The 23,553-nt window shown below is 46.0% G+C and overlaps 1 protein-coding gene across 1 annotated transcript in view; it reads right to left on the bottom strand.

Annotated features, from left to right (window-relative positions):
* The window catches only part of tgfbr1b (transforming growth factor, beta receptor 1 b), a 56,488-nt gene that overhangs the window by 16,748 nt on the left and 16,187 nt on the right, over positions 1–23,553 (bottom strand). Inside the window, exons 2-9 of the mRNA XM_085172687.1 lie at positions 20,095–20,340; positions 18,718–18,987; positions 16,931–17,161; positions 15,221–15,388; positions 14,261–14,417; positions 13,800–13,924; positions 13,571–13,701; positions 31–11,447 (exon numbers count right to left, since the gene is read on the bottom strand). Of these exons, the coding sequence (XP_085028813.1) occupies positions 11,322–11,447; positions 13,571–13,701; positions 13,800–13,924; positions 14,261–14,417; positions 15,221–15,388; positions 16,931–17,161; positions 18,718–18,987; positions 20,095–20,340 (1,454 nt within the window). The 3' untranslated portion in view covers positions 31–11,321. The remainder of the gene's footprint in view (positions 1–30; positions 11,448–13,570; positions 13,702–13,799; positions 13,925–14,260; positions 14,418–15,220; positions 15,389–16,930; positions 17,162–18,717; positions 18,988–20,094; positions 20,341–23,553) is intronic.

Raw genomic sequence — 23,553 nt, 5'->3', positions numbered from 1 at the left:
TGTCTTCAGCAAACACTTCAGCTTCTACACCTCTTTACAGCAGATATTTCTTCTTCTTCACCTGTTTTCAGTAGACTGTTCATGTGCTGCCCTCGCCCGGAGTTTCTTAGTTTCACCAGCTAACCAGACTTACTTTCCTTTTTGCGCTGATTTATTGAAGAATGGCCTCTGACCATTGCCTTCTCTTTGACCATCGTAAAACTGAGAGCACAAAATATTGTATTAGCTACCTAATAAACTAGTTAGCTTGTAAACTAGCTTGTTACGCTCTTACTGCAAGCTAACAAGAAAACTTTCAAATGTACAAATTATTGTACCATTTTTACACAAAACAAAAGATAATTATTTTATTGTCACTCATACTTACAGGCATATCTTGTCCAAAGCAACATTTCGGCATCACTTTCCGCCATCTTTGATTTCTTCTTCACGTTTTCATTTTTTCCCTTTCCCAAAGTAATCAAACCCATATTACAAAGCAGCCACTAGAGGGCGCTCTAGGGCAGTTAACAACTGTAATTGCGTGAGGGATTCACACTATTGTGATCCTGTTTCTCTTTAAACTTTATTCTTCTACCTTATTCTAGTTGCTCCGACCTTTGCTGGTTAACTACTCCCTCCAATTTTGACCATTCAAATTTTCAACTGTTCCGCTCCTTCTACTAATGCCAGCTATATCTTTTGGTGCTCATAACTTTGATACTTTTTGAGATATTAAGCTTGTTATGCCTTTTTATTTTGCTCAATGGGACCACGTTATCAGTGTGATCACCGGTTTTGCTTGCCAGGCTGAGCCATGTTTTAGCAACAGGTTCGAATCCCGCTTATGGCAATATTTTTTTTTTTCAGTTAACAGTTCAACATTTTTAACTCTTTTCAACACAAATCTTAGCTTCTTACCACTTTTCAGCAGAATTTTCCAGTATTTCAGCTCTTTTTCAACAAATATTGCAGCTCTTTAATCTCTTTTCATCTTAAAATTCAGCTTTTTCACCTGTTTTCATCACAAATTTCAGTTTCTTCACTTTTCAGCAGACTTTTCAGCTCTTTTCAGTAAAACTTTCAGCTCCTTCACCTCTCTTCAGCTGAAGGTTCAGATTTCTCCCCTTTTTTCAGTACAAATTTCAGTTTCTTCACCTCTTTTCAGAAGAAAGTTCAGCTTTTTCCACCTCTTCTCAGTACAAATATCAACTGCTTCTGCTCCAGTTTGGCTCAGTGAGATGAGTAGCCGCCTTAAGACCAGATGGCACAGGTTCGAATCCTACCTGTGGCGTTTGCCGCACATCTTCCCTGCTTGCATGCAAACTGCTTTCTTGACACTCTGCAAGTACAGCCATCTTCAGCGAGCACTTCAGCTTCTACACTTCTGTTCCGCAGATAATTCTGCTTCTCACCTGTTTTCACCTGTTTCCACTACCCGGCATTCACACTGCATTTTTGCAGGAAATGCAACTTTTTCTAGTTCTTCTACCTTATTCTAGTTGCTCCATTTCTTTGTCGCTTAATTCCTCTCTCAATTTTCATCCGATTTTCACCATTCAAATTTTAAACTGTTCTGCTGATTCTGCTAATGCGAGCTATATCTTTGGTGCTCATAACTTTCTTACTTTTGGAAACATTAAGCTTTTTAAGCATTTTTTTTTTTTTTTTGGCCCATTGAGATGAATGAGACCACATTACAGCTGTATTCGCTGATTAAGCTCTATACACTATGCAGCAAATCCCATTCAAAGACAGACTGGGATCATACCATTATGTGAACGAAGTAAGGGGGGGCAGACGTTCGAAGACAGTAAGTAGGAGGTGCTTTCTGTGAAGACACCGTGGATATCCCTAGCTTTTCTAACGAGCGATTCTGACACTCGTTCTCAGTGTTTCAGTTTGTCAGTCACCTTAAGAATAATCATGTTGCCAAATTCCTAATTTACAATGCTGTTAATTTCCAATTAAATAACATGTATCCAGTATTTAAGTAGTTCTTTGGTGTCATTCTTTATTTAGTAACAAGGAAGGAAGGATGCATTTGTGGGAGTCCCCAAACGTATGGACCAGAAAACTCACTGAGCTCCTGTAGACTACTCACTCTACCTCATGAGCCATAGTCACCCCAAGCTGATTGAAGGATGCAGGCCCTGAATTTGGTGACGTGACCTGAAAGTATCTCATGTGCTAACTATAACGAGCATTCCCATGATTACTTCCTTTAGCATAGGATGAACTCGGACCATCAAAAGCATTCATGAAAATAATCAGTAAAACTGACGAAGTGGTGCACAAACAGATGTTCTGTATAATTCCATTTGGATTGATGTCAGTAGGTCTCTTACAGCCTGAAGACTCCCATACAGCCGCTGGGATAAATGATAGATGGTCACTGGAGTCATCAGCGTTTAAAATGATGTAACTGATTCATGTTTTCACTGTTTAGGATAAACAACGGATAACTACAGCTCAGAATAACAAGAGACTGTAACAATAGCTGATTTGTGAATTGAATATTTTCCACTGTTACAGTTTTTATATCCAAGTATTCGTGACCCATGATACTGAAATAGTGCTCTTTGGACTAGATGGTTCGCAGCTTCCAGGTGTTTCAATGTCAAAGCCACAGTGTTTGATAGTGTGGGGGAATTATCAGTTAGTCTGCTCAAAGACAAATCCATACATTTCACTCTCTTACAGCTTCAAATGTCCATGACACTGTTTTCATTATGGAGTTGTCTCTGAAAGACAAAGGTTTTAGGGGCTCAGCCTTTCTGTGTTGTTCAGTTTCATCCATTGTGTCTACTAACAGCTCTTTGAGAATCACCTAAAGATGATTTAAAGAGTTAGGTGCTCGAATTAGCAATGGGTCTGATTTCTCTGAAAATGATTACACTAAAAACACAAAGAAGAAAAATTTTAAAAAGTCTAAAAAACTACTGACTGAGATTACTAATTGTAAAAAGTGTAGGAGTACGTATGGCTTTGTGGCTCTGGCTCAATACTTTTGCACGGTGCAGTCATTATGTACTGCAAAGGTTGATTGTTCACCTGGACGTAGCGTGACTTCTTCAGGCTCAGCTGCAAACTCCCAGCCCATTGTTCATCGTGCTGCTGGTTCCAGTCATTGTGCAGAGGTGCTGTTTGTACGGTTGGGAAACCTGCAGTCAGCTGAGACTGAAGAAGTCACGCTACGTCCACATGAACAGGATCAACCTTTGGGGATGTCCTCGCCTGGATGGTCGAGCATGCATTTAGACATAATCGTGATGGCGCTCTTTAAATGATGTGTCCCACGTGCTGTTAGTGCCAAGTGTGCAGCATTCAAATAAAGCTGAAAAACAAACGTGATAGTGAAACAGGGTTGCTTTATTCACACCACTTTCTACTCCAGCTACGTTAGAAGTTAACATGTGTCTATCCTCTAGCTCTATGCTGACCTCTCATTCATCTCTCCACACTATAAACATTTCAAGATTATAATATACGTCTAGAATCCAGAGTTTTGAGGTGACCTCCACAGTTCAGGGGTTTCTGCTCAACAGTCTCACCCCACTCTCCCAGCGTCCCACTTCCACTTTTTTTCCTCCTTTGTTCAACAAAAAAACAAAACCATACCGAACAAGGCGTTTGTAACCAGAAGAGGGCGTGGACACTTGTAAAGCGCATCGACTATACAGTTCACGCAGAACACAAGCGACAGGTCACACAGAGCACGGTAACAGAGGAAGGAGAGTATACTGCTCGCTCACAACACTAACACATTACAGCGCCATGTGACAGAAAAGTGAAAAAGAAGAAACCAATCATCTTTAAGCATTTCATAGAAACAAAAACAGATCAATTGCAAAGTCGGAGTAAACAAATCAGGAATATATACAGTGAGGTAAAAATACATTGGTCTTTCAAAGAGGTATTTTCTTTTTGATTAAGTGTCCTTTTTAACGCTTTAATTACTGGATGCTTTTTACAGATCAGCTTTTGGATGACATCTATGAAGCGGGTTATGCAGACACATGCAGTCTCGTCGTTGGAGGTCAAAAGTCAAACTTAGGCACCAAATAAAACATGTTAAAGCTTTCTACTACCTTTGCTGCCAAAGAGGCCACGCTGCAGTATTAAACCAGGTTGGAAAAGGTTTAAGCAGAGGCAGAGCCCTTTAGTGACCCACACCGCCTTCCTCTGGTCTGTGAGATGATGGAGGCCACTCAGGAGAGGAGCACGTCACCCTAATGCGGTCACAGTGTATAGATGCTGCTAGCATAGGTAGGTCTCTGAACGTGTGATCCAACGGGACTCTGTGGGCGGACGCCATCGAGCCCGGCTTTGCATATTGAGAGAAAGAGACGGGCGATATCTGCACGATTGCAGACAAGTTTGGGCTGAGATATGCAGGTTGTGCTCGGGTTGGATGTAGACTCTGAGAGGACTGATACATTCGCAGCTGTAGCTGTCAGTGCATGGTTTGAAGCTGCTGGCATAGTTCACGACACCTCCCTGTAGTGGCCATCCATCAATCCGCACAAAGCAGAAAAACAGGCCTGACGTGTACACGAAGTAAAACGTGGAAAGGCTGCATATTCTACGGTGCTTCTGCTTTAATGGGTCACCAAACAGCTGAGCCACGCTGCTACTGACCGGTGGAGGTTTGAGATTGCATGGCTGTACGTCACAGCGCACCTCTCCCCATTTAACTGAGAGCTACAAAGAGAGAAAGCAGAACGCGAGTCTCCAACATGAGGTACAGAAGGTTTCCTTGCTAACAGTTTGAAACATGGTTGATGATCCAAATAACTGAACAAACACTTCTTACTTAAAAGTATGAAGGAAACACAGTCTCATAGCAATGTGATGCTAATTCTGTAAAGTTGAGTTTTAGTTTTGTCCTTTCGGCTCGTGTTAAAGTCAAGTGCCCGTTGAGACAGAAAGAGCTACAGTCTGAAGGCTGGAGGTGTGGTGGCCAGGACTTTAACACTGGGCATCCAACATCGATTCAGACTTTTATTCAGCTTATTTTGGGGCTTTTTAACTAAACATATACTTTTGGTTGGATTTAGCCAGATTGCAGGGCAGCAGTGTAAGATGGGACATGGTCCACCTCCTCCAGCTCTTTGGTTAGTTTTAGGCAACAAATAGTTCAATAATGTTGATAAAGACCATGGTTGGGTTAGAACAGACACTTCTGCAGAGTTAATCACACTTTACAAAGCTCCATATTTAGCTAGGCTAATGGTGATGAGGACCAAAGCAGCGATGACCCATGTTGCTGTCAGACTGTGTTAAAGGGAAAAGACTTACAGGTTTACTCCAGAAAACATCGCCGTGATGAAGGCCACGGGCCAAAAAGTATTGATCACGCAACAGCTGTAGTGCTGATGGAGCCGACTGTACGCCATCTTTTCACGGTCAGCCAACCACAAAGACGCTTTGATGATTCGGGTACGGGGACAAATGAACAGATCTACAGCCAGTCTCTACAGGGTTGGACACGGACCAATGGTTGCACAACTGTAAGGACAGTGACCGACCAAGAGCGCCTTCGATTTCAGAACGGTCACGGAGGTTTCAGAAGTATTATGGTCACCTAAAATCAACTGGGAGATCTCATGAATTTTGTGACTGGTGTTAGGGAACGAAAAAGCCCCTTTTTAGTCTCCAGAAGGAGCTGCTCGTGTCTAAGAACCCTCAGACGCTAGCACCGAGACCAAATGAATGTATAAAACTCTCTTGGTGCAGAATTGTGTTTGTCATTAAGCAAGCCTCTGCAAACTAAATGGGTTCTGCACACCACTCAAAGTGTTCCTATAAGGAGAATACTGAAGAGCGTTAGACTGCACCTGTGGTTGTTTCTACTGTTTTAAACTCATTCTTCTTCAAGCAAGCAAAACTAAAAATAAATGAAGTTTACATCCTTTCTCCGGCTTCTCCCCACTGCCCAGTGTCATGTATTTAATGGGGTTCATTGGTGAATCTAAATTGCCCACAGGTGACCTGCACCTCGACTCTCGCCCTATGGTAGCTGGGATACATTACCCAGCCCTGATAAGGTTAGTAAAAGGGAACAGATGGTTGAAAAGAAGTTACAAATATTTATGACCAAACACCAGGACAGCTTATGGGCATAGTGTGATCATCACAGCAGTAAGATGATCCTCCAGGTCAAGCCTAGAAACGTTATAAGGAGAAACCCAACAGCTTCCCAAAGGTAGCCACTGGACATCAGTTAAACCACGCATTAAAATGCCCACCGTGAAAATCAAATACACGACTTTTCTTAATGTATATTTGAAATGAAGTGTCTGATGGAACGTGTCTGGTCCAATCAACATAATCTGATAAACATGCCCGCTTTAGTATTGATGAAAGAATTTAGTGCCTAGATTTTCACCTTCACTGAGATCATCGTCTGCACTGCCTTAAGAGACCAGAGGAGGCACTGTCATCAAGTGCGAGCTCTTTTCCCCAATCACTGCGTCAAGCCGAATGCTTTGACTTCTACTCCAGCCTTAACGTGTTGGTTTACAAAGAAATGAACAGAAAAAAAGCAGGGGTGGCCGTTGTAGCTGTTGGATCAGTTAGAGAACATGGAACAAGACAAAAAAGCCAAGACAGACTCAACAGACCGAAGTCGTTCTGTTCAAGAGAGACAAACGCTGGGTAAACATCGTTATACTTATGTTGGGGTTGGAAAAGAGAAGGTAGAAGGCTGCTGGTGACTTTAAGACAAAATGAAGATTGACCTATTAAAGGCATAAGGAGAGCTGTTCATTGAGCTTTTGTTGTGGATGGCTCCCAGTCCAACCTAAAGGCCCACCGGTGCAGAGCTTAAAGGGATGTAATCTCTTAGAAGGTTCCTCGACCAGCAAACCTCCAACCTACACCGTGGAACGTAAACAGCTAACCTCCTCGACAACAACTTTCCCACACATGCAACATTTAACCAGCCTGTCACCTCGTTTTGTTTTTACTCCAGCAGATAGAGGCTTAACATCTATGGCAGGGGCCAATCTTTTTGTCTTATGTCTCTATGATGACAGAGGCAGAGCTGTAAAGAGCCAGCAGAAGCTTTAGAAGCTGGTGAAATGATATTTAGCTTCAACTGGAGCTTTTTGTCTTGATTTTACCTGAACATGTTGTGTACACTGAGGGTTTCAGAGCCAACTGAATCTCCACCAAAGGTCCCATAACGACGGCTTTTCAGTGATGCAGTTTTTAACCTCACTGCCCCTTCCTTAAAATAATAAACAGGCCTCTGTGTTATTCCATGTTAACCGATCAGCACAGCGAAGCAGAGGTGTTGTTAGAGCAACACAGCACACAACGATTCAGGCAACAGATGGATATTCACATCCAACGGCAGCTCTCGCCTCGACCTGGAAAGCGAGCTGGCCAATTAAGCAGCAGCACAACGATACGTCATAAATGGATAAAAGGAAAAGAAACGACGAAGACAGACTGAGTCGCTGACAGCCGACTTACAGATAAACACCACAGCAGTACAGAAGTGCACTTATTGCTGAACAACAAACAGACTCTGTGGTGTCTTTGTGCAAATCACGGTGTGGCAGACGTCCCAGTCAAAGTGCCCAGTTCTGCACTCGTGACCTGTGTTTGATGGCGATTTGGCAACAGGACGAACACACCTGGAACGTCAGGTGCGATATATACATCTATATATCCTTTACATAGAAGAATGACACTTACTCCATCAAAGTATTCATTATATATGTGTATAATAGATTTATCGACTTTTAAAAAACAAAATGAAGAGCATATCCCGACTCTCACGTGTTGGTCCCTTAAGGCTTGCTAAGCTGAAATGACAAAATTGTCGGTTTGATTTTGATCATCTCATGTTTTTGTAAATGTACATTCTAGTAGAAAAGACACAAAAGAAAATCATAATAATAATATGCAACCTGAAAAACCTATGGCTTAGTAAATATGCATTTGCTATATTTAAATGAATGCACCTCACTGCTTTTTTGTTAAATATCCTACAGAGAAAGAACGTCCATCGTTTGATTCATGCGTCGACACAGAAACAGAACATCGGAGAATCAGAGTTTACATTTAGAGAGCAACATCATTAATGCTTACGAGTCTTTATGTTCGAGAGAGCAAACAGTCTACGGTGCGGAGCTCCAGAGGATGAGCTGTATGAGAAGTTCTCGTTGAGGTGGCGAGGTGTTCCAGGGGAGGTCTGATGGTATGGCACCGGCGTGTCGGTTGGGCCGTGGGCGCAGCGGCGTGCGTCTCCTCTTCCTATCCTCCCTGTATCACGGGTATGCATAGGATGAGCTTGCTGCTCAGTGCGGTCTCTGCCAAGCCTCCGCAAAAACGACCCACGACAGCCAACGCAGGACACGGTGGCTTTGAAGCACTTTCCAGTAACGACTGGCTTGAAGGCATGGTGGCAGCTGTTGGTTGTTGTTCTCGCCGTTTGTGGTTTAGCAGAGCACAGTATAGAAAATAGACACATTTATCTACTGTATATTGCATATGTTGCAGCATGTTTGCCAGAATGAATGACTTCGCCACGTCCGCGCTGAATGGGCGGAGCAGCTCGAACAGCAGAAAGTATAAAGGTGATGCATAAATCAGAGAGCGGGTCGACGAGCCGGGTCAGTCCCCAGAGCTACTGTAACACAAGAGCAGCACGCTGTGGGAGCATCTATGCGCTCCGCGTGGAGTTCTGCTCCGGGCCGAGGAAAACGGGAATGCTCGTGGCAGACACTGGTTCTGGTGGCAGCGCCCACTCGCCTCCACAGAGCCGCCCACAGCAGCCATGCGTCATTACAGCTGCCGTGTTGTTCAGTACTCAGGGCACTCGCTGTGAAAACACATTATTCACAGTAACAGTGATACTCCTGTTATTAAGGTAAATATTACAGTGGTGCACAGGCGTTGTGAAGTTCTCTGCTGACAAATATGCACATCGCTCTGATATTTTACATTAATTAAAATGTTGATTGTGACATCCTGCTAATAGCAGTAAAATATTCCCTGGTGCAACATGTTCTGTAGTTCTGGTTTTTCATTCAAATCTTTTTAACTGAGCGCCAACAGTCTGAGCTGCTGAGCAACATGGCGGCTGGATATGACGCACGTCTCCAATGCAGCGTCTACGTAGAGAAATCTGTACAAGCTACAAATGAGAGTTCCTGTCAGTGCTGTCCTCACTGTGACCCCACACCTGCTGCAAACCAAACGCATGTGGCCCGTGTTCAAAGGTACATTCAGATATACATTCATGTGTATGTACAGTGCTGTGCAAAAGTCTCCACTACACTGTTTAGGGTGGACTTGAAGTGTAGCAGCTCTCTGAAGGTCACTGTGGGCTTTTTATCCACTGTGACCATTTTCAAAGGAGTTTGTTTGTTTGTTTGTGTGTTTGTTTGTTCGTTTGTTTGTGTGTTCGTTCGTTCGTTCGTTCGTTTGTGTGTTCGTTTGTTTGTTTGTGTGTTCGTTTGTTTGTTTGTGTGTTTGTTTGTTTGTGTGTTCGTTTGTTTGTGTGTTCGTTCGTTTGTTTGTGTGTTTGTTTGTTTGTGTGTTCGTTTGTTTGTGTGTTCGTTCGTTCGTTCGTTTGTTTGTGTGTTCGTTTGTTTGTTTGTGTGTTCGTTCGTTCGTTTGTTTGTTTGTGTGTTCGTTTGTTTGTTTGTGTGTTCGTTCGTTTGTTTGTGTGTTCGTTCGTTTGTTTGTGTGTTCGTTCGTTTGTTCGTTCGTTCGTTTGTGTGTTCGTTCGTTTGTGTGTTCGTTCGTTTGTGTGTTCGTTCGTTTGTGTGTTCGTTCGTTTGTTTGTTTGTGTGTTCGTTCGTTCGTTTGTTTGTGTGTTCGTTCGTTCGTTTGTTTGTGTGTTCGTTCGTTTGTTTGTTTGTGTGTTCGTTCGTTTGTTTGTTTGTGTGTTCGTTCGTTTGTTTGTTTGTGTGTTCGTTCGTTTGTTTGTTTGTGTGTTCGTTCGTTTGTGTGTTCGTTCGTTTGTTTGTTTGTGTGTTCGTTTGTTTGTTTGTGTGTTCGTTTGTTTGTTTGTGTGTTCGTTTGTTTGTTTGTGTGTTCGTTCGTTTGTGTGTTCGTTCGTTCGTTCGTTGGGCCACTAAACACCGGCGTGAATCCTTCATGCATTAAAACGTAACTCAAAGGATGAACCGTCTCTGTGCACAACAGGCACCTTAACAACGATCCTTTAAACGAAGGTTACGTCATTTCTTTAGGCACTTGGTTTTTATGAAACACTCTGGTGTTCAATAGAGTCACAAATTCAAAGAGGCGTGAAGCTGTATTAGTGTGCGGTGTCCTTAACAACGTGAGGAAACCAGGACACAGCACACACTGGCAGGGTTACGATCTACAGCAGACGATTGTTATTGGAGTCGTTTCTTTAAGAAGAACTCTGACGAGATCCTTCTGGCTCTGCCGCTGCTACATCTATGGTTGGCCAGTGGTCAGAAATGGTGTCAGTGGATGGGCGGAGTCAAAGATCCGTTCTTACATAAAGCGAGAGACGAAGCTGAGAGACGCCAAACTACACGAGGAGGCAGCTGAAGAATCAGTGGCAGCAGGTCTGATGATCACTGTGTCGGGAAAGAGCACAACACTGACCGTCCATCAGCCACAGCCGTTAGTTTTCATTCTGATTGGCCAAATATCAACTTCCTGCCTTTAAGCCTATTAGAATTAGAGTTTCAGTGTCTGTGTGTGACAGCGCTGCACACGTGTCTCATGTTCTAAGGGAAACAGAGAGGAATGGGCTCAAAACTTTTGCACAGCACTGTGGGCTGGGTGTGTGAGCGAACATGTTAACAAGCTGTTCCACAGAAAAGTCTTATTGTTAAATGATTCTTGAACTGAAGCGTAGAGCAATGTTGATGTACAGATGTGGGGCTGTGAGGCGTCCAGCCTTTCACCCCGACGAGCTCGGGACTGTGTGAGTCTGTTTGTGGAGAAGACGATGGAGGCACGGGTACACTTCATACGATGAAAGAAAAAAGGAAGAACGATGAGTGAAGGCTTCTTCCTTCATGTGATCCATCCAATCAGCCGTTCATGTGTGTGTGTCAGCCCACACACACTCTCAGTTTAAGTACTGATCAGTCCGTCCATGAATGACATGAGGTGACAGGAAACGCATCACTTCCCTTCAGGACAAACAGGAGGGGCATCGGTGAATCAGAAAGATAATAATGCAATGGATGAAAGTCGTGTGTGTGTGTGTGTCTGTCTGTGTGTGTGTGCGCATGTGTGCATGTGTGTGTATGTGTGTGTGTGTGTCTGTCTGTCTGTGTGTGTGTGCGCATGTGTGTGTGTGTGTGTGTGTCTGTCTGTGTGTCTGGTAGTTGTTTCTACATCTTGATGCCCTCCTGCTGGCTGAGCTGAGACAGCGTTTTCTTGATGCGCAGAGCGGTGAGTCGTGCGGCGCCGTTGGCGTACCAGCACTCCCTCATGATCTTTGCCATCACCCGTAAGGCCTGCAGGAGGAAGAGCACACAATCAGCCTCATCGACGCACACATACGTGTGCAGCCTGCATACTCGCAGGGCGCCACGTTCAAACAACGATGCTTTTTGTTCTTCTGTAGAGATCGCACTTCACTGTCACCTTCCCAAAGCTATTCGTCCAAACACATGGAGCTGCTGGGGTTACCCAGCTTCCCTCTGGGGTTAATAACGTTCCTCTGACTCTGACACTAGTGGCTCCAAGTCGCCCACAGGTGTGAATGTAAGTGTGATAGCTGTGTTAGTGTTAGCCATGGCGCCGTACACAGCTGAAACTACTCCTCGTTTGCTCAACACTGCAGCTTTCTATGGCTGTCTGAGCCAAATGTCTTTGTCTTCCCTCAGTAAATCAGAAACTTCCAGCAGACTAATCTAATCTGTCAGGCTCACCTTTGCATGCACTCTGCTGTAAACACCACCTGATACGTTCACCTCGACACACACAGTCCCTCACACATCCAACTCATTGGATTCAGCTGTTCCCATCACTTCCATGGTGGAAGTACCTACTGATCCCTCCTTCAGGGTCGTCTGCTCCTGCAACCATGCACCCCTCCCAGCTGCTGCATTCATATCAGCTCCTGATAATTAATAATTATTTCTCAGCATGTGAAGGTGCACAGTTTGCACTGTGACTCCCACACAGTCAGAAATACTGTGAAATCTGCCCAACGACAATAGTTTGTTTGAAAATTAAGCAGCTTCAGCGTACTTCTATACGGACTCTTGATTGTGTCACAGTGTGGGTCGCTGTGGATGGGAGGAAGGACGGTGACAACCCGGGACAAGCTTTACCAGGATTTGATTTATGACCAGAGTGTTTTCCAGAGTCAGAGGAAGGTTGGGAAGATACTAATGCTGCTCTCACATCCATCAGAGCATGAAGGCGTATGTGAATGGGTGAAGGAGAACAGAGCTGATATAAAGATCATAACAATAAGAAGGAGAAAACATGGCAGACGACCAAAAAGAACACAAAAGCCTGCGTGAAGGTTGTCAGTCATCCAGCTAATCGTAGTCTAAGGAGCTCGGAAAGAAAAGCATCTGGACTGGTTTCCTCGAAGATGTTTTATCCGAGAAGCTTCTGTCACTACCCGATCCGTACCGGAAACCCGATCTGTACCCCGCATGCGCGAAAGGTGTCTACTTCCGGTCGAAGCGTTTTACGATAGTCACAGGTCAGAGTATCTGTTAAGATGTTAAGAATAACATCGATCGGGTACCGATCGGGTTTCCGGTACGGATCGGGTAGTGACCGCTTCTTCAGTTCTTAGAGGAACTGGTTTAAAAGACGAGCGACCATCTTTGAACAGAGGGCGGGGCTTACCACACCAACTGTCTGCCATCTATAATCCAGTTCTGAGACGCCTTAACGCCCACTCACATCCTGGGCCATCTGACCTCAGGAAATCACATGATAGGGTGGAGCCAGGTCTCACGGCGGTTCACCCTAAACCCTGGCTGATTGTGACCCACACCGGTTTTCACACCTTGGCTCATGTGATTAGAGGATCAATAGGGGGCCCACGGACCTCTTGGGGGGAAACTCCCACAGGGCTTAAATCTGGGAACTGAAGAAGCTTCTCAGATGAAATGTCCAGACGAGCTCCTCAGACAACACCACGGCTGCTCTCACGTTTGCCAACAACAACAATGATGCCTCAGTATTTGGAACATATTCTACCAGGATCTGAGAGGAAGTTGGACTTGTTGGAAGCTTTGCACACTATTACATGTTAAAATAAAGCATTTCATAAAAAGATCATCATAGCAACGTCGAACATGTGATGGTGAAGGTCGATGAGTTTGTGTAGCTGACAGAAGCGTAAACCTGTTCACACAGGTCAGGTTGTTCTCTTATAGTTCAAACTGCTCTCACTTTAATCATCTTTGTGCAACGTTAAAATATTAAACACGTGTCTGTGACGAATAAGCAAAACACAAGAACACTTGTTCACAATACTGTAGTTGCATTAAAGTACTCTTCAGGTCATCGTCGTACTGGATGATGACAACATGGTAACACTGGATGAACTGGGCCCACTGGTCTTGGTGTGGATGATGTGGGTGACAACGATCAGTGAGACTCGTCCTACCTCACAGCTCTGCCAGCGGTTGGGGATGTTGGGCCGAAGCTTCTGCTCACAGACCACCCTCCTCATCTCCTCCACTGATGGATCTGACTGGACCAGGTCGTAGTAGGGCAGCTGGTAGTCCTCGTGGATGCCTGACAGAAAAACAGACGCTGAAAACTCCCGTCGAGCTTTTAATACTGCAAAAACGAGCTCCAGTCAGTTCAGCCACCTAATGAACTTTGACCCTCACCTCCCATGGAGCAGCGACTGGCGATCTCCCAGAAGACGAGGCCCATGGCGTAGATGTCAGCGCGTTTGAAAGACTCAAAGTGCTTCATGTTTATGGAGTCGTCCAGAACCTCTGGAGCCATATACCTGAGGACACGACGGGTGAGCAACGGTCCAAACACAACCAAACACCCCACTGAGACTGTTACCCACAGGGACTACCCACAGTGACTACCCACAGTGACTACCCACAGGGACTACCCACAGGGACTACCCACAGTGCTTTGAGTGGCCACAAGATGGCAGTAATGTGCTAGAATGACACAAACAGCAGCTTCATGACACCAGTGCAGGAGATGAAGAAGAGATACTGGTTTTATAAAAACACACACGAGTAGAAAAAAGCACTACCACTACTTTGCAACCATCATCTTCTTGCGTTACTAACGTGTTACAGGTGTAGAGTGAAAGGTCAAAGGTTACCTCTTGGTCCCTACTCTGTGGTTTGGAGCGATGTCGATGGTGTCGGTGGCGGAGTCGTGCCGCACAGCCAGACCCAGGTCGGCGATGCAGCATGTCCCGTTCTTCTTCACCAGGATGTTCTTGGACTTCAGGTCTCTGTGGGCAATCGCTGGCTTTCCTGCACACCCAGAGGAACAATCAGGACACGCCCACAACTGACCAAGACCCACGGTTACATGAGCTTACAATGAATGTTTCATCTTTTCCTCCCTAACTTGATATTTTAATGCGTGTATTATATTTAGTGAAGTACACTGGGCCTTTTATGAACATGCGATGAAGTGCTGTCAGGTCAAACCTATTGTTCTGCTGCAGCCAATCACATTTCAGCTCGTCCTCCTCATCTGGTATCAAACTGGGCTATAATTAAAACCCCTTCAGGCTCCTTATTCAGGAGGCCTGCCCACAGTGGGCATCCCTGCACATCCTCTCAGTATCACCCTGGTCCATGATCACACAAACTACACTGAGATGTGTTTCATTACGCAGGCCTGGCACCTGTAAGAGCTGCCTCCACGGTCCTCTGCAGAGCTGTGCTGATGTACTTGAGGGGACATGAGAGGAGCAGAAACTTCCAACAGGACAGTGACCCAGTTTCATTACACATCAGTGCTCACAGCAGCGAGCTGCGTCACCATACACGTCTGTCGGGACAGCATTGGACAACAAAGGGTGATTTCTGACCAATAAGCACTGGCTCTGTGTGCGCCGGCTCAGACTGATGTCCTCCAGCATGCCTCTATCTGCACGCTCAAGCTGGCAGACTCCATGTTTACTCAGGCGGATTTAGTCGCCTCACGTGAGCTACTGAACCTGGTTTTGTCACGCCTCCTCTGAGCGTGTCTCCACACTCACTCGTGTGTTTGTCGTGTTCACCATTCAAACATTCGCCTTGGATACGTACAGGTGTGAGCTTCTCACCTTGCGTGCCAACAATCTCCATGTGAAGGTGGGCGAGGCCGCTGGCTGTCGACAGAGACAGTTTGATCATGCCCTCCACGGTGACCGTGTAGCGGTTCAGGTAGTCGAACAGCGATCCGTGCTCGTGGTAGTCCGACACCAGCCACAGCTGAGTCCACGTCCCGTTATCTACACGCCGGGCACAGAAACGTGGATCGTTATCACACTGACACAGTGACGTGTGTGACACGCACCCTGACCTTTGTGTCTCACAGTGATGACGAGCAGAAAGAAAACGACTCACATCCATTACAGTAATCACCTCCAGCTTTCTACATCAATGATTATTAACCTCGGCGTGTCCTTCCTGTAACCGCTCACCCCAGATGGCCCCGCCCCTCCCTGAGCCTGGAGCTTTCTACCTGTTAAAGTTTTTCCTTCCCACTGTCACCAAAGTGCTGCTCACAGCTGTTTTCTCTGTATAGTTGTCGGTCTTTACCTTACAATATACAGACGTGACCAATTCAAACCTGACATTAAGGCTACGTTCACTCTGCAGGTCTTGATGCTCAGTTATGATTTTTTTGATCAAGTCTGATTTTTTTGTCTGCTCGTTCACACTACAAATAAAATGTGACAGCAAACGCGCTCTAGTGTGAACGCTCAAAGCGCCGCATGCACAAAAGAAGACGTCACACACAACGCGCTCTGTTTACACCCAGACCAACAGTATTGTTTGACTGATGGTCGTTAATATAAAGACTTCAGACTTCACGTTTCCCAATTTTTGCTTTAAGTTATAAAGTTATTTTGTTATTTACATGTAATAATAATGATCCTTATTGCTGTTTTAGGAGCGCTGCTTCTAGCTGCAGATTTCTGTCAGAATCTGCAGATTATACAGAACAAAGAAAATGTTCACGTTTCTCCAACGTTGTCTTCCAACAGTTTCACTGGATGGAAGCGTTCACGATGTCTTCTCCGGCGCTGATAATTGGCGTCTGTCTTGTGTCAGTGACGTAAAAGACGGATTTAATGTGACATGACCATCAAACAGCAGCTTTCTGAAACATCAGATATGTATCGGATTCAGAACCACATACAAAAGTGACCCAGGTGGATTTGTGCCGTTCACACTGTCACACCATGATGGGATACGAGTCGCACAGGGTCAAAGAAGTCGGATTTGATGCGCTTTCGCCTGCAGAGTGATCGTAGCCTTAAACTCTGTTATTGCACTGCCCACTCAGCAGGGTGACTTCCCCAGCTGAGGGGTAACGGGGGCACTTCCTGACAAATGCCACTTGCTCTGATATTCAATAATAATAACATGTACACTTTATTAGACTTGTAGGAAATGAATCCTCTGCATTTAAGCCACTCAGGGAGGCAGTGGGCACCAATCCAGCCCCCGGGGGGCAGCGTGTGGGGACGCTGCTTTGCTCAGGGGCACCAAAAGTACAAACACCAGTTTTGGACCTAATTGTTCTGTATATGCCACCTGCTTAAGGATGCCTCACAGCATGGTGTTTGCTGCTGTGCAGCAGGTCGATGGTGTGTTTGATGATGGATTTTACACATTCTCTAATATGTTTGTCTGGCTGCTGCCTGGTTGAGCTAAAGGTAAATGGACACATTTATGTGTGACAGTGTGGAAACTCTGCGTCCTCCTGGCTTTGAACTATGACCCCGTGCTGTGGACCGTTCACTCGCTGCCTGCTGCTTTCTCACCTTTGTTGTCAGCGGCGATGAAGCCCAGGATATTCTCGTGCCTCAGCATCACCGTCTGGTAGATCTCCGCCTCACGGAACCAGGAGCGCTCCTCTCGCGAAGAGAAAATCTTGACAGCCACCTCCTCGCCGCGCCATTTACCGCGCCACACCTCACCAAAACGCCCCTTCCCGATGCTTTCCTGGAGGATGATAGTTCTGGCGATTGTTCGTTGGACCAGCAGTGGGAGACCTGAAAGGAAGTGGACGGACATATGAGTGATGGTCCTGCCGACCGGAGAAACGACTCGTCTACAGTGAAAACACAACCGTTTGATGTGTGAGCAGAGACGACTCGTGTGTCTGCGACCACACAGCGACGCCACGCACCAGGACTGAAGTCTGCAGCCCCGTTTGCACCTCATGACTGTCGTCAGTAATCAGTGTTAGCATCAAGTTTGGTCAAATCCAGGTGACTTGATTAGGTGATTCTGTTTTTGCTTTGCCCTGATGAATCATAAACTTCCTGATCCACACATCCTGCTGCTGTGCTGGGACCACGCCCACCTCGCCACCCCTGAGAACTTTAACCTTCCACTTGTTTTTCCTTTAAATTAACTTGATTCATTCATTTATCGTGGCACAAAAAGGCAGCTCGTCTTGTAATTGGAAGGTTGCCGGTTTGAGCCCCGGCTCGGACAGTCTCGGTCGTTGTGTCCTTGGGCAAGACACTTCACCTGCCGCCTACTGGTGGTGGTCAGAGGGCCCGGTGGCGCCAGTGTCCGGCAGCCTCGCCTCTGTCAGCTGTGGCTACAATGTAGCTGCATCACCAGTGAGTGAATGTGTGTGTAAAGTGCTTTGGGGTCCTCAGGGACTAGTAAAGTAAATACAGGCCATTTATCGACTCGACTTCCATCGCTGCCCTTATAATAACACATCATACACTCACACACACATTTCATTGTGCCGTATATGAATAAATAAAAACAACTGAAACAGGATTTTTATCCTTCCTCAGCCGCTTTTCACAGACTTTCTCAAAAACCATCAACCAAACCATCAGGCTGCTGATGATGCAGCGTGTAGATGAGATGCAGCGTGTTGAAGTGGGCCAGAACAGGGACTTTCCCAGGGGACACATGAGGAACTGGGACTGCTGTGAAGCTGCATCGAGCTCCAGTCTGATAGTTTGACGTTATGAATAAATAAGGAACATTTGAAACATTTTAGGACTAATCAACATTTCCCAAAGTGTGATGTTCTTCACCTCCTGATGCACAATAAAATAATTACAGTCACCTTTTGCATTCACTTCAAATGCCTGACATGCTTCCCTTTCCTCCAGCTGATCCCAGCATGCATCCACCTCCAACTCTTTCACTGCACCACGTGCAAAGACGAGTAACTGGGTCGTGCTGCACACATCACCAGCACCCTGACAGTGGTAAAGCTTTAAAGGAAAGAAACAATGTCCACTTTGGCCCGACGGCCCTCATGTACTAACATGTCACTTCTTTCCTGTACAAACATGAAATGACAACTTGGTCAACAACTGTGCACATGTTAGCAAACCTGACTCTTTGGATTTGGAGCAGGTAAACACAGACAGGGCCACGTTCAGCACTGTGGAGCATCTCTGAGCAGATGTTGTCCCTGTTACATGAGACCTCTGTCATAGTTTCAGTCAGTCAAATGTCTGTTCTGGACTCTTCTACTATGAATCCATGCTGCTGTTTTACCTTCATATACCTATAAATCCTCCTTCAGCTGATCGCTGCACAAACACGCACAAATGAGACGTAGTTTTACCTGATCCAGAGCCTGAGGTGGTCATGTCGTAGATTAGGTCCTTCAGTGTTGTTCCCACAGTGATGAAAGGGTGGTCCATGGAGGGGTCTTCCTCATTAGGCACCCGATGGTGGTGGTGGTGGTGGGCCCCGGCGCCCCCGGCGCCCAGGCCTCTGTGGCTGTGGCAAACGTAGAACGCCAAAACCAGCAGCAAGCAGAGCACACATACAGGGCCGGCGATGACGGCAGCGAGGGCCACCGGCCCCAGAGGAGAAGGGGTCGCTGTGGGGCCTGCAAGACAGAGAGTGTTGGTCAGAATACCTGCTGAGCCAGAGCCTGGACTGTGCTGGCCTGACTGCAGCCTGGAGGCATAAATGTGACGACGAGCCTTAAGTCCTCGTTCCTGTTCTGTGGAGAGTGCACGACACAGGTAGAAACAGGTAGAAACATTCCCACTGGGCTTTCCATTCTGAACCTGGTGTGCAGCTGTGTGTAGTTTAGGTTTGTGTGCAATCACCTTCACTGACCGTGGTTACACCTTCACCAGCAGCGCCCATACTGACATGTCATCATGACGGTAAAAACCATCACAGCCGTGCACTTCACAGCAGCTTCACCAGCAGATGTGACCCTGCGAACGCATCATTAATCCCCCCATCTAACGTTTGTCTATCTACCCAGTGCACTGCGCCGAGCGTGTTCATCTGCTGCCAGACGACAGCAGCGTTAAAGTAGAACTAAAGTACTGTGAAACACTACGTTCAGCCATCAGTTGGTTCAAGCGTAGCTGGGTGATGCATCAGCACGATGACCTGAAGCCCATCAGAGTCCACCTCGGACTGCATCACTACAACACTTATTGTTGGGAAAGTCCAGACTTGATCCAATGAAAGGCCAGTCGTGCTCTCCTCCAATGAGGCGGATGTAAAACTATTTGGAAAAGACGAGTGGGCCTCACTCCCAGTTATCACAAACACACGAGTGCAGTTCTTGAAGCCAACGATGGCACAAGCAGGTCTTTGGTTTAGGGGACAATTACTTTTCCACGTGGTAGTTTTGGGCAGCTCGTCTCCACCTTAATAAATCATCGTTTAATGAAAACTTTATATTTACTTGGGTTGTTTTTTATTTATTTCAAAAAACATGCAAACAGTTTTTCAAGACTGTATGTCAGTGCAGTCACCCTCAGCTCCCTCTGCACATTAGACCAGTACAGCACCAGTACAGCACCAGTCCATTAAGAGCCCACTGCACTCATGAAAAGGCTCCAAGCCCCTCTAACGCTCTCGCTCCACTTTGTTTGTTTTAACGACTGAGAAGCTTTCACACCTGCAGTAGCGTGGTAGCTGTACTCTATAATTAAAGCAAGGGGAGGCAACATGGCCGGTGTTCTCTTACCAGTGGGGGTCACTGGCTCTTTGTTGCAGTAGTCTGTGGTGCAGCACAGTGGGTAAATGCCACTGTCATCTTTGGTAGATGGGGCACAGATGAAGGGTCGGTCTCGTGGGATCAGGTCACGATCGTGCACGCACTGGCGCTGCTCGATGGTCATTCGGCTGCCGGACTTCTGGATGGCTACGAAGCAGATACCGTCTGTGGTGCAGCTGGAGTTGGTGCTGCAGCGGTCACAGTAACACTGAAGGCCTGGAGGAGGAAGAAGGGGATTAATTCACTTCAACTTTATTTACACAGCACAAAATCACAACAACAGTCGCCTCACGGTGCTTTATATTGTACAGTAGACCTACAATAATACAGAGAAAACCCAACAATCACATGACCCCCTATGAGCACTTTGGCGACAGTGGGAAGGAAAAACTCCCTTTGAACAGGAAGAAACGTCCAGCAGAACCAGGCTCACATCTATGGGCAGTTAACCTAAGCCCGCTATCTGCATGTGTTTGGACCACCAGACGAAACCGGAGTACCCGAAGAGAACGCACGCAGACGGAGAGAGAACTCGCCACATAAGGATCCGCCCATTTACCAGTTATTCATCAAGACACAAACGCACCACAATAGCCCGACAGTGTCATCACATGATATTATACAACTCAGCTCCTGAGTGGGCGATCACAATGAAGCAGTTCATCTGTAGGTTCAGGCTGCGCTTCATCGTTCGGCCACCAGATGTCACCAAAGACAACTGAGTCGATGTGAGTAATGAAGCTTTCTCAGTACGAGCTTCAGAGAGCTTCACTGGGCCGAGACTAAGAAGAAGCAATCATTAAGTATCTCATTCAGGCCTTTTACACTCAGCTTTATGTTACATACTCAGCAGAGCCAATATTAATATCAGTGCTGGAACATGAGACATGATCCTTTTATTATGGCCCAAGTGGGAATCAGCAGGCTGACAAATGCTGATCCCTGCAACGAGTAACTCGTGATACATGATCAGGAACAGCAACGCCATCAATGGTCACGGATGCTGACACTGCACAATTCACTCTGAAACTCCCATATCGGAACTTCCTCCACGTCTACAGGAGTGATGATATGTCAGTGTGGGCACTTCCACAGAAACCAACACTTCTAAGGAATGGGAGTTATGGGAACCAGCAGTGATCTGACGCAGAGAACTACAAACTCCTCTGGGATGTGATGACGAACACACACACACACACACACACACACACACACACACACACACAGCTTTAATGATCTCTGCTGTTACTGTAACTGACAGCTCATTGGATGAAGGGTTAATTAAGTGCGAGACTGAGGACGACATAAACGCTGTAACTAGATTTCCCCGTCGACGCACTCACAGAGCACTCTGTAGCCTAGCAACATGGCAGAATAACAAGTCTGTACGTCCAGGTTTTAATCAGCGGCTGCTTTCAGGGGAGACGAGTGTGGGAGATGATCATGGCAAGCAAGGTGTGGATTCCTCGGTCCACTGTAGTTTCCTGTGGACCCACTGAGGCATTTAAGCTGATCAGAGGATCAGATCTTCAGCAGCAGCTCCCACAGACAGAAGTCTTTTCCACACACACTCCACAGACACCACACACACCACACACACCACACACACCACAGACACCACAGACTCCACAGACTCCACAGACTCCACAGACTCCACAGCCACTCATGAACAGGTTTTCTACACGAGGCATCTCACAAAACTACAAGTGATTATTGTACAGTCAGTGACAGCTGCCTTCTTCACCAGCAGCGATCGATGTGTTGGCCCCTCACACAGCTTCGCTTGGTGTTGTCTTTCCAAATATTCCCTTCTTCCTTCCTGATTCTTCCCACTATGACAACATTCCCAGATGCACTGGAACATTTGTTTTGTTGTTTTGGTTTTAAACACCATCTTCATCTTACACTAATAAGGACTTACCAATACCAACACATACACTGTTTAGTGGTTGTTCTTTGAGCTGCACAAGATGCTGCAGGTCAAAGCATTTTAATCACCTCTGCACACACCAGCACAACAACAACAACAACAACAACAAAGCATTTTAATCACCTCTGCACACATCAGCACAACAACAACAACAACAACAACAACAAAGCATTTTAATCACCTCTGCACACATCAGCACAACAACAACAACAACAACAACAAAGCATTTTAATCACCTCTGCACACACCAGCACAACAACAACAACAACAACAAAGCATTTTAATCACCTCTGCACACACCAGCACAACAACAATCTGCAATGTGCTTAATGTGAGGAAGGCTGCTAATGATCCCTCGAGCTCAAGATAGTCACACTATGAAGATACCAGCTCACACTGTGTGTGTCTGTCTGTGTGTCTGTCTGTCTGTGTGTCTGTGTTTGTGTGTCTGTGTTTGTGTGTCTATGTTTGTGTGTCTGTCTGTCTGTTTGTGTGTCTGTCTGTGTGTCTGTGTGTTCGTCTGTCTGTGTGTCTGTCTGTCTGTGTGTCTGTGTTTGTGTGTCTGTGTTTGTGTGTCTGTCTGTCTGTGTGTCTGTCTGTCTGTGTTTGTGTGTCTGTGTTTGTGTGTCTGAGTTTGTGTGTCTGTCTGTGTGTTTGTGTGTCTGTGTGTTCGTCTGTCTGTGTGTCTGTGTGTTCGTCTGTCTGTGTGTCTGTCTGTCTGTGTGTCTGAGTTTGTGTGTCTGTCTGTGTGTTTGTGTGTCTGAGTTTGTGTGTCTGTCTGTGTGTTTGTGTGTCTGTGTGTTCGTCTGTCTGTGTGTCTGTGTGTTCGTCTGTCTGTGTGTCTGTCTGTCTGTGTGTCTGAGTTTGTGTGTCTGTCTGTGTGTTTGTGTGTCTGAGTTTGTGTGTCTGTCTGTGTGTTTGTGTGTCTGTGTGTTCGTCTGTCTGTGTGTTCGTCTGTCTGTGTGTCTGTCTGTTTGTGTCTGTCTGTGTTTGTGTGTCTGTCTGTGTGTCTGTGTTTGTGTGTCTGTCTGTGTGTCTGTGTTTGTGTGTCTATGTTTGTGTGTCTGTCTGTCTGTGTGTCTGTCTGTTTGTGTCTGTCTGTCTGTGTTTGTGTGTCTGTCTGTCTGTTTGTGTGTCTGTCTGTCTGTGTTTGTGTGTCTGTGTTTGTGTCTGTCTGTCTGTGTTTTTGTGTCTGTCTGTGTGTCTGTCTGTCTGTGTGTCTGAGTTTGTGTGTCTGTCTGTGTGTTTGTGTGTCTGAGTTTGTGTGTCTGAGTTTGTGTGTCTGTCTGTGTGTTTGTGTGTCTGTGTGTTTGTCTGTCTGTGTGTCTGTGTGTTCGTCTGTCTGTGTGTCTGTCTGTTTGTGTCTGTCTGTGTTTGTGTGTCTGTCTGTGTGTCTGTGTTTGTGTGTCTATGTTTGTGTGTCTGTCTGTCTGTGTGTCTGTCTGTTTGTGTCTGTCTGTCTGTGTTTGTGTGTCTGTCTGTCTGTTTGTGTGTCTGTC

This window comes from Neolamprologus multifasciatus, chromosome 9, assembly GCF_963576455.1.
Source record: "Neolamprologus multifasciatus chromosome 9, fNeoMul1.2, whole genome shotgun sequence".
NCBI classification, from domain to species: domain Eukaryota; kingdom Metazoa; phylum Chordata; class Actinopteri; order Cichliformes; family Cichlidae; genus Neolamprologus; species Neolamprologus multifasciatus.
Note: the sequence above shows the minus strand (reverse complement) of the source record. Positions and strands in the feature narration are given on the sequence as shown.